The 12276-nt window shown below is 35.6% G+C and overlaps 1 protein-coding gene across 1 annotated transcript in view; it reads left to right on the top strand.

Annotated features, from left to right (window-relative positions):
* The window catches only part of CNTN3 (contactin 3), a gene marked incomplete at its 3' end in the record, with an annotated part of 239450 nt that extends 231753 nt beyond the window's left edge, over positions 1-7697 (top strand). Inside the window, exons 20-22 of the mRNA XM_082847771.1 lie at positions 4947-5059; positions 5687-5855; positions 7597-7697. Coding sequence (XP_082703897.1) covers positions 4947-5059; positions 5687-5855; positions 7597-7697 — 383 coding nt within the window. The remainder of the gene's footprint in view (positions 1-4946; positions 5060-5686; positions 5856-7596) is intronic.
* Between the last annotated feature and the right edge of the window lie 4579 nt (positions 7698-12276).

The following is a 12276-nucleotide window of genomic DNA, read 5'->3' on the forward strand; positions in this document are numbered from 1 at the left end:
TGGGTTACCACCCCCCAACCTCTACATGTGAAACTCACATTCATCTTTCAAAATCTACTCGAGATGTTGTCACCTCTTTATGCATGTTTCCCTTAACACTTAAAACATAAATATTTAGTAAACAAATCATTTAAGTATTGAATGAATACACTAGTTGTTTTGCTGTCTTTCTTATTCTGTTCTTTCTTTGTGTTTTGTTCCTTATCGTCTTAGCCTCAATATAATCAGCGGTATTCAAGCTCTCAAGCTGATGGTCAGTGTTAATGTCCCAGTTTTGTCTTTGTGAAATTTATGCATTTATTGGGATGTGTCTTGGAGGACTTTCAAAACCATGGAGCTAGAAAATTCATTCTAAATTCTGAGTTGCCACATTTGAGAACTGTGACCAGCCAAATGTTACCCCGCTGACACCATGGTGAATTGCTACTGATACTTGTTCTGAATCTTTCCCCATTCAGCGTTACTTTGTCATTGCATGAATCATCCCTTAGGGACACGTAGGGAGTAGATCAAACTTATTTTTTGATAACACTAGAGAAGCGTTTTCTTAATCCTTGGGTTGTGTTTCTTGCATTAAAATAGCAGTCAGTTACATACAAAATCTAATTTGATATCTACCTTTAACAAGACATTAGGCTAGTGAATAAAAACTAGCATATGGGCCTATCGATGTCAGAGACCATATAGGACATTTTGTCTGCAAGGAACTTATGAATTAGTAGGAAAATTGGATAATAAACATAAAACCACAATTAAATGTAAAATGTTCCTTTGCTGAAAATGATGAAGAAAGGGAACCTGGTGTATGAAAAGAGGCCCCATTTTACGTTTAGTCTGAGAAGTCAGGAAAAGCAGTCCTAGGAAAGTGAAAATTGAGTATATTTTGAGATGAACATGTTTAATATTCATTTTTACCTCATTGACAAATCATTTGTCAATGGTTCAAGTGTTAACTAAAGTCACAGATAGTTACCACAACATAATAGGGGAGGCATAGACTTTGGAATTAACCGGAACTGATTTGAATCCACATGATACCTCTTACCACCTGTGCATCTTAGCAAGTTCTTTGCTTTTATTTTTTTTTTAACATCTTTATTGGGGTATAATCGCTTTACAATGATGTGTTAGTTTCTGCTTTATAACAAAGTGAATCGGTTATACATATACATATGTTCCCATATCTCTTCCCTCTTGCGTCTCCCTCCCTCCCACCCTCCCTATCCCACCCCTCCAGGCGGTCACAAAGCACCGAGCTGATCTCCCTGTGCTATGCGGGTGCTTCCCACTAGCTATCTACCTTATGTTTGGTAGTGTATATATGTCCATGCCTCCCTCTCGCTTTGTCACAGCTCACCCTTCCCCCTCCCCATATCCTCAAGTCCGTTCTCCAGTAGGTCTGTGTCTTTATTCCTGTCTTACCCCTAGGTTCTTCAAGACATTTTTTTTTCTTAAATTCCATATATATGTGTTAGCATATGGTATTTGTCTTTCTCTTTCTGACTTACTTCACTCTGTATGACAGACTCTAGGTCTATCCACCTCATTACAAATAGCTCAATTTCGTTTCTTTCTATGGCTGAGTAATATTCCATTGTATATATGTGCCACATCTTCTTTATCCATTCATCCGATGATGGGCACTTAGGTTGTCTCCATCTCCGGGCTATCGTAAGTAGAGCTGCAATGACCATTTTGGTACATGACTCTTTTTGAATTATGGTTTTCTCCGGGTATATGCCCAGTAGTGGGATTGCTGGGTCATATGGTAGTTCTATTTGTAGTTTTTTAAGGAACCTCCGTACCGTTCTCCATAGTGGCTGTACCAATTCACATTCCCACCAGCAGTGCAGGAGTGTTCCCTTTTCTCCACACCCTCTCCATCATTTATTGTTTCTAGATTTTTTGGTGATGGCCATTCTGACTGGTGTGAGATGATATCTCATTGTAGTTTTGATTTGCATTTCTCTAATGATTAATGATATTGAGCATTCTTTCATGTGTTTGTTGGCAGTCTGTATATCTTCTTTGGAGAAATGTCTATTTAGGCCTTCTGCCCATTTTGGGATTGGGTTGTTTTTTGTTACTGAGCTGCATGAGCTGCTTGTAAATTTTGGAAATTAATCCTTTGTCAGTTGCTTCATTTGCAAATATTTTCTCCCATTCTGAGGGTTGTCTTTTGGTCTTGTTTATGGTTTCCTTTGCTGTGCAAAAGCTTTTAAGTTTCATTAGGTCCCATTTGTTTATTTTTGGTTTTATTTCCATTTCTCTAGGAGGTGGGTCAAAAAGGATCCTGCTGTGATTTATGTCATAGAGTGTTCTGCCTATGTTTTCCTCTAAGAGTTTGATAGTTTCTGGCCTTACATTTAGGTCTTTAATCTTTTAATTTTTAATTGTGATAAAAATACACATGACATAAAATTTCCATCTTACCTATTTTTAAATGTACAGTTCCTTAGTGTTGGGCTTGGTTATTGTGCAGCCGATCTCCAGAACTCTTTTCACCTTACAAAACTGAAACTCTGTACCCATGAAACAGCATCTCCCATTGTCCCCTCCCCCACCCCTGGCAACCACCATTCTATGTTCTGTCTCCATGGATTGACTACTCTGGCTACCTTGTATATGTGGAATCCTACAGAAAATTTGTCTTTTTTGTGACTGGCTTATTTCACTTTGCATAATTTCCCCAAGGTTCATCCAGGTTGTTGCATGTGTCAGAATTTCCTTCCTATTTAAGGCTGAATAGTATTCCTTAGTATTTGATTATTTTGATTAGTTTGATTATTCACCTGTTGATGGACACTTGGGTTGATTCAACCTTTTGTCTGCTGTGAATGATGCTGCTATGAACATGAATGTACAATCTTCTTTTTAAACTTTCTGGGTCCAGATTACCCATGTAGCAAAATGGGCTTTATTATAATGCAGTGTAATGAGGATTAAGTAAATTATATTATATAAAACCACATTCTACCTTGCCTAACATATTATAGGTTTTAATAGGCATTAGTTGCTAACAATAATAGGATTTTAAATTTGGAAGGAAAGTTTATCTGATCTAGGATTTTCCAGAAGATGCTATTCTTACCAGTAGCAATAAAAAATGATTTTAGGATAGTCCACAAATATTTTTGAAAATTTAATAATGCTTCATTTATTATATAGAGTACCATAGGAATGTAACAAGCATACCAAGGCTCATGACTGTGTGCATATTAGTGTTTAGGACAAGGCTAAAGTTGATGTTTAAGTCAAGTTCATTTTTTAAAAAATAGCAAAAATGATGAAAACGGGACGTGACTATCTGAGGCTTGGAAACACTGATGTGGAAAATAAGAGTGATCAGACCCAGAACAAAACTTATTTTTTTCCCCTTTCCCATTTCCTGTTTTTTTTTATCTTTTTGTCCATTCAAAAAATATTCAATTCAGGCTGAACTCTCATCTGTCTTGGGACTCATACAAAATAAGCCCAAGTTTTAACCTTGCAGTTAATTCTTTTGCAAGGCTAGTGTTGGAATAAGTGATTCAACCAAAATCAACTCAAGTTTTCTATAATCTACAAGCACACACCTCTCGGCAGGACACACCATGCTGAAGCATGTTATCTGAGCTGCCTCAAATGGAACCTGTTCTTTTATGGTGCCGCCAGGCCACAGGAAATCACAGACTTTGGGAAACTGTTCTAACAATCGTGCGTTCATAGCATTTGGATGGAGCCCCGCAAAACACAGTCATTAGTATTTCAGCCCTAAGTCACTGCCATATCTATGTTTTGTTATCTAAACATTGCAGCTTAAGAGTGCTCTGAGCTGACCTAAGCTCACTGTTAATACCAGATCACAAATTTTAAAGGCAATGTAGAATCGTGTTAAAGAGCAGACAGTAAGCCAAAATACCTGCAGGGAATACAGTCTTGTTTGGCGTCATTAGTCACATGACTGTATCTGAGCCCTCTTCCCATCTGTAAGTCCAGCCGTCTCTCCCTCATGGCATGAGTCAGTGATGTTGAGAAATTTCTCAGCCTAGCCAATCTTTTATTTCATTTTCCCATGACAAATTCAGTTAACCAAATCACATTCTGTGGCTAAATCCACAAGTACAACGTATTTCAACACTGTTTTGGGCAGTTGTGATGTTGCCAAATGGATAATATTATGTTTGCTGTTTTGTGATTGACAAGAAACTGAATTTTCAGTGTCCTATGTTGCTCTTGACAAATGCTATCAAACCGCCTTCCCCCGGCCGGCATCTAGTGTTCATGAGAGGGAACTAAATTATGAATCCAAGTTTTTAAACCTCAGAGAGTTGCATTAATTATCTAATGGAACTCTCATTAACGTTTCATTGTTTTGCCTTATTTTTCTCAAAAATTGATTGAAACTTGGAAAACGAAGGTAAAATAGAGACTCTGTGCTGCAGTTTTTCATGTGTATAGCTATTACTTCTTGGGAATAAATCTAAGTGATCCTTATCTTTGATTGCCTCCTATTTTGCTCATCTCATCATACATGGATGGTTTTAAAATCATCCACACTTCATTTCCTGCAACTTTAATCTGCTCAGTTGGCAATTTCTCTCAGCCTCTGGATGTGTCAGACAGGACACACTGCCTGCCTTTCCTAGCCCATCACAAGCATCCCTCTAGTGGTGGATAAAAGAATTTCTTTATCTCCACTATCAACAAGTTTTCCAGGAGACCATGTCAACAAGTGAGAAATGCCCTAAAGTATATGATGAATATGATAAAGCAAATTGTCTCACAATGTTATGGAAATGCCTTTGTAAAAGGAAATTTAGCTACTCTGTTATTTTCTCTGATTCTTCTTGTACACTATGTGTTACCAAAGAGATTCTGCTCTCCTTTGGCTGTCATTTATCTGTTCTATGTAAAATATCACTCCATGCTCAAATCTATTTTAATTTCTCATTTTGCATTTCAAGCTCCCAGTCAGCCACCAGGAAATGTTGTTTGGAATGCTACAGACACGAAAGTGTTACTTAATTGGGAGCAAGTGAAAGCCATGGAGAATGAATCAGAAGTAACCGGGTACAAAGTAAGTTGTATCATTTGCAATGCTTTCTTTTCCTACTTCTGGCAGTACTTTTCAAAGGAAGCTAGATTTGAACAGTTTTTCTAAATGTTGATGTGTGATCTTTATAAACTACTTCTGACATACAGATGTCAAGCTGTTTATGAAAAGGGTATTTTTCCAAAACATCTGATTTCTTAAATATAAATTTAAGTGACGTAATTCTGCTCACGGGGTAATTTTAGGCCAAATGTTGGTAAGTTGTTCATTATGTTAGTTTCCTATTTCCGACGCTCACCCATATACTACTTAAATAGCATTAATTAATAGCATTGGCTCTGATTCTTTGGTCTCCTGTTCAAGATCTATACAGTAGGACCTTGCCCCCATCTCTCCATCCTCACAAATACCCAAGCAGCTGAACTTTTCATAGAAGAACTTTTTTCTTCCCCACCTCCTTCATTTTGAGCACTGATGATTCTACCACGTGCTGATCCCTAGTCTAAGGTGACAGAGCTATGAATGCAGCCTGTATTTTAGTGGGTATGGAAGACAAGCAATATAAATGAAGTAACATCAGAGTAATACGTTTATGAAAAAAATAAAAGAGGGCACTATAAAAAAATCAATGTGTTTGTTCATGCATTTTAGGTTTTCTATAGGACTAGCAGTCAAAATAATGTGCAAGTGCTAAACACAAACAAAACTTCAGCCGAACTTCTGCTGCCCATTAAGGAAGACTACATTATTGAAGTTAAGGCCACAACGGATGGCGGGGATGGGACCAGTAGCGAACAGATCAGGATTCCAAGAATAACCAGTAAGTTGGTCGACGTCAACATCTCCTTAATTCCCGGCATCAGTTATGAGCCCCCAAGAGAGAGTCAGTCGGTGCCTCCCTCTCCACTCTTTGTTTTCCTACCGCTTCTTTCACCTGAATGCTGAGAAGGTCTTGGAATATGAGAGATGACGGCAGGAGGAATTCCTCACGAGTGGTGCAAAATAAGAATGATAAGAACAGAATAACAGAAAAAACATTGAGAAATATTTAGCAAATTTTATTTATTTAATTTTTTTCTCATTCTGAGCTATGCATAAATTTGCCTTTGGATTGTCATAAAACAGAATTCCTTAAGCATGTCTCAAGGGCGACGTTGAACCCACAAAGTGTTTTTAAGATCTTTAATATTCCAGTTGTTTGCCTCTGAGAAATTATAGATGAATCTTACCAGTTCTTTACCAAGTAGAAAATTTAGCATTGTTAAATTAAGGTCAGAACCCATTTGGCCAAACCAAAAGACACTTTTAAAAAAAAAATTCTTAGTTTCTGATTTCAGTGGAGTTTCATACTTGCTTTTCTTTTCAAAATCCAAATGAAGCCTATTGTATTATAGAAATTGTACTTTTAGAGTTCAGGGAAACAGACTTTTCATACGTATTTTACCAGTGACCGTGTTAGAAGAAATTTTATCTTTTAAATCTCAAGGGTGGAGTTTTGTGGCCTCAATTTAAGTACTGCAGAAGCCATGCTATTCTACGGTTCTTAGTAACCTAAATTACTTTGCTCCCTGTTTCTTTTCATTGAGGTTGGCCTAATCTATAATCTTGGGCATTCAAGATTAAAACCCTTATTTGTAATCTTGGAAAACAAAATGAGGGACATCATTAGCAAGTAAAGAGAAAGGGAGATGTGGAAACTTGGAGGAATTTTATCTCTTCATGAAATCATAAAGACTGCAATACTTAGACCAAAACAAACAAGTAACTAAATGGAGAAAATGGGAAATATTTATCTCAGAACTGAGTTCTGCAACATAAAAATATGTAAAAACCATTTAGGACTACAGATGTTTTTAAAACTGTATGTGCTTCAATAGAGCAAAACCAGGAATTAATTTAAGCTTATTATTATTATTATTTAGGTTTTTAATTAAGACCTGCTATCTTGTTCCTAAGATAGCTCAAGGTTCAGAGGTAAAATTACAATATGGCCAAAGTGGAACTGTTCAAAGGAGTAGGTTCTGTGCTTTTGCAGGAACAGACAGATGTTAGCATTTGAGGGTTGCTGAGTCAAGAGTAGCCTTTCCCTCTGACATCTGCCTTCTTGTTGAGTTTGCATAGATTGGTGCAGACAAAGGCCAACTGTAGGAAAATGGAGCTTTTATTGATTGCTTTTTTAAAATGATATTTTATATTATACATAATAACTTATCTAAAAATGTACAGAAGAGAAACAAACATATTTCCTAACCCTTCTCCAATGAAGCTTTCTATAATTAAACCATTGAATTATCTCAAAAATGTCTGTAATGGAGTATAATTGTTTTCAAAATGATGAAGTTCTTTTTCCACTTTCAATTGAAGTTAAATAATACTAGATGAACAAAGCCCAGAATCCCTTAAGAAGACTTAAGTATATAAGAGTGTTTATAGATACTCTTGGCAAATAATCTATACTACATTGTTAAATAACATGAAGGCTAATGTTAACTTGTGGTAGTTAAGTTAGTTACTTAAATTGATACAGTCCTTATTAATGAGCTCTTTATCATCTTTGACAGATACGGATGCAAGAGGTTGTACATCAGCCATCTCCAATGCCCACCCTGTGTCAAGTTATATCTCTACAGTACTGTTCTTTATTGTAAACACCCTGTGGTGATAGTCACTTTTTTCTTATTATTATTTATCGGAAAGTTCATTGGTTACAAAAAAAGTGCTTTCATGAAATGCAGTGGTTATGCATGTTTTTTTTCAACTCTGTATTTTTAACTTTCTACATAGGTAAAATATGAATATAATAAAAAAACAAACCCAGTAAATCCTTTTAGGGGAATCTGAAATGCCTTAATATTTACTTGATACACCAAAGGAATTTACATATTACATATATCCGATTTTTGATAGAGACATTCTTAATGATTTTAAGCACTGCCTGTGGATAAAGGCTCACATGCTTCCATGTATACACACCCACATGCAGACACATACTTTTGTGGGTTTGGTTTTGTTTTTTTTTAATGTAGAAAAACTCATTTACTCCAGATGCTTTGCTCCCATTGTAACAGCACTGTTTGGAAGACATAATTAGTGTTATTTGGAAATGCTCATTTGAAATACTCAAGGGTGAAAGATACATTTTAAAAATTACCCTGTTGGGTAGAGGGTACATGTAATTCAAAAGCATGTTGTTGGAGATGCTACGGTAGACTTTGGAAGAGTGCTGTTTCGTCCGGGTATACTGCTGCGTGGTTGTGACATTCTTTACAAATCACTGCTCTCTCTACTTCTCAAGCACTCACCCTTAAAATGTAGAGATAATAATACCTATCTTATCTGCCTCTCCCCCGTGAATTACTTGCTAAAAGATAAAGAAGGAAATGTGAAAGTGCTTTGTTAGCCCTAATGCACTAGGCCTGTGCAATATATTAGTATGAATTTACTTAATCATATTGAAGTCCTGAGGACCAGCCACATTTTTAAAGTTTGCACTCCATTCTAGGTAATGCTTTCCTTTTCATTCCATGATATTATAAAACTGAAATGATCACATTTTATCCTCTCTCAAAAGGTTTAAAAAGTGAAATAAAGTAAAAAAGGGATTGTTTCCTTCACACCTAAGAAAAAGCTTTCAGGTTTTATTAAAACGTGGTGGAGAAAATTAGAAACAACCTGAATCTTAATCCAGATATTAAACAAAATGTACGTGATCCTTCATTTCCAATCTCTGATTCCATCAAGGGACCCTCTCTTTTTTGGATGGTGGAGATGGTTTTTAATGAAATCCAGCCGTTTATGAGAGTGAGTCTGGCAGGCTTTTTAGTTCCTGAGCTAAATTTGTAATAGAACCATGGCCATGCTGCTGACTTAGAGAATGTATGACTCAGTCTCTCAATACATGGTGTTCAAAGGATTGTGGAAGACATGACTTCATAGCAGTGTGTAAAAAATATATGTAAATCAGCAGATTGAGTGTTACACATTGCAAAATCAATTTTTTACCTCTTTCCTGTCCATTTCACATTTTGCAGGAACTTGTTCTTTGCAAAGATATCTGAATTTGAAACCAACAGATATCAAAGGAGAATACATATTAGCAAAATTCTGATATTACCATAGAATGTTACTTTACATTTAGAGATCACATTTAAGAAAAAGTCATTACACACAAAGAAGAAAAATATTTATAACTTTTCTCTTCAAGGTCTGTATATACTGTATATATCTAGAAAAATTCTGAGTGACGAGTAGATTTCATATGACCATTGTTATTTCGGGTCAAAAAGTGGAGAAACACTTTCTCCAGTACCTGTATTTTATGCTACATGTAATGGAGTTGTACCTTTTTATTATTTGGTAATTCCTATAATATGTTCCTATACTTTTCATTTTCAAGGCAATTACTCTATTGTTTCATGGTGTTTCTAGAAATATATCTCCATGAGATATGTACTTTGTTTCATATTGAAAAGTATAAAATTTACCTTTAAATTCCTGTGTGTGTATCCTATGGTTATCTGTATGTATTATTTTTTATTATTCTAATAAAATTTATAAAAATCAAATTCCCGTGCATGTTGAATTGTGGTATGGTCAAAAAGACCATTTTAAGGGGGAAATAAGTGGGCACCATAATAGTTATGCTGATGCTATCATTTCTTATATTCTTCAGCCTACTTTTAGTCTTTCCATCTTTTAATCTTTTTTTTTTTTTTTATACCCTAATGACTGAGTAAAATCAGCAGTTTGAGACAACGCCCTCCCTATTAAAGGGATTTCAGCTCTGGGGAGACGAGAGGAAAGAGAAGCAGAAAATTCACTTCATAGAATTACGGTATCTAGTTTCTTCTGACTTCTTCTGAAGTTAATGTGGCTACTCCCAGTTTTCTGACAAATATCCTCTTACGATTAATATCAACTTATCAGCTCTTTCATTGACTTTCTCCTTGGTGTCAGTGTTAGAGACTTGCTTCTAAACAATCCTTGCGTTATAATATATTCTAAATGTTTGAAAATGTATACCAGAAAAAGATTAGTTTTCAGTTAGTAAAGAGTGTTAAAAGTTGTTGTTGATGTAAGGAAAATTAGAGCTAAAATAATAATCATTTTCTTAAATGAAAATTCAAAGATATATTCAGAAGTAGGAGAATTAAGTGAGAAAAGTATGTGTAGGGGTGGTACCACGGTATGAAGGTGTATGTGTGTGTGTGTGTGTGTGTGTGTGTGAGTTAGTGTGTGTGTTCGTGTGTGTGGGGGTGGCTGTAAATTTAAGTCTAGTTGTACTAGGTGCATTAGTGTACCCTAATAAAGGGCAAAGAGCTGGGGAATATGGAGAAACAGATTATAACACCAGAACCAGCCCTGATGTCCTCTCCCCCGAAGCCAGGGCTGTTTGATATGGCACAATCAGGTCAGCAGTGAGTCATACTGCCTTGATCTGAATTGCATCCTCACCAGTTAGTGGCCCTGTGATCTTGTACTAGTTCTATAACTTCGCTAAGCCTCCATTTCCCTGTCGGCAGAATAGGACTATGGTGGTATTATCCTCATAGAGTTGTCAGATCTTCAGTGACTACTAAACTCCTCTGCACTGAAATTTCCTCTTTTATGACAATGGAGGTTATTGGTGCTACCCACTTAGAGGGCTGGGAGTTAGGAAACAAGATGATGTGTGCGTGCTTAGAACCATGCTCTTAGCATTCTTCTTCCCATCAGTAGGTAACTATATGACACTGGAAGACAGAAGACATCGTTCGAAGGTGGCTTTGTTGTATACATTTAGAGCTCTCCTTTGATCTCATTCTACTGAGAAGAAAGGTATATGGTATATGAAAGGTATATGAAAGGTATATGATTCCAGGAGTTCCTAGAAGAGTTCCTAGAAGAGAGGGTACCCTCTCTTCTATATTATATTACTAGAAGTAATCTGATACTTCTAGTATCAGATTAATTTTTCATAGTAATGTAATACTGATCCTATTAAACAACATATCTTCACCCTCCATGTGCCAGGCTCTGAGTTAAGCACTGTACCTTTGCTAAATTCATCTTTACAACAGTCTTCTTAGTTAGGTACTATTATCAAACCCATTCTACAGATGAGGAAACTAAGGGTCAGGAAGATTAAGGACATTGTACTAGGTCATTCTAGCAAGGGCATAGTAAAACGGGAGTCTAACCCAGGTAATCTGGCTGTAACCCCTGAGTCTGAGGCATGAAGAGGTTTTTAATCCCTTTCAAAATCAGATCCATTAGATTTAGAGATTCTGAATAAGCATCTCTAATGTCAATTTGTAGTATAATTTGTTCTGCCCTCTATTATTGATCATAATTCAAATTGGAGAACTGAACACCTGGAAAGACTTCTTTTGTCTATCATAAATTTTGATATTCTCTAATTCTTACATGGAAGGCTATCCAAGCTAAAATTGACCAAGCATAAATATTCTTTAAGTAAAAATTATAAAAATATCTGTCTGTTTTTTAAAAATAATTTTTAGGTTTTATGTTTAATTTTCTCCACACTTTTTTTAAAAAATTGAAGATGGTTTGTTGATTTTCTTTTTTTTAAATTTTTTTTGTTTTTTTAATTTTCATTAATATTACCATTTACAATGAAAACCTAACAGTATAATTCAATTAAATAAAGAAAAATGATTAAAATGTTACAAGTTCTTATTTTTTAATTAAAATCACCCCTGTCATTTCATGTTCTTATAACTCCATCTTTTTTTAAATTTAAAATTAATCTTCATTGGGTTCATTTTTTTCTGAAGTATTTTACCCTTTTTAAAAATGAAAATTGTGCCGATACTCATTATCATTTGGAATCACTTCAGTAAATATTGGAGGTAAAGTCACCACAGCGGCTATTACAAATTTAGCAATTAGTAAGTTGTACCATTCTTTTGAAAGAAAATATGTAAACAGAGAGGACTATGGTTCATTGAAATGGTTAGGTGTTTCTGCTGTGATTTTAATTTGAACCCTGTGCCCTAATTTAACATGTCTTGCTTTACATGTAGGTGATAATTACCTCTTGAACTTGCATGCGGAATAAATGCCCTGATACAGAATTTAAGTTGTAAGCGAGGGTGCTTCTGTTATTTGTCAGCATTCATTCTTATTCTTTACTCTTATTCTGCCTGCTGAAATTATCTTATAGCCTGATGATTCTACCTTGGTCATTAATACTATGGGGAAGAGAAAGAATTATATCCTACGTAATTGGATGTTACCTG

The sequence above is a fragment of the Leucopleurus acutus genome (genome assembly GCF_964270905.1).
Source record: "Leucopleurus acutus genome assembly, chromosome: 10".
Taxonomy (NCBI): domain Eukaryota; kingdom Metazoa; phylum Chordata; class Mammalia; order Artiodactyla; family Delphinidae; genus Leucopleurus; species Leucopleurus acutus.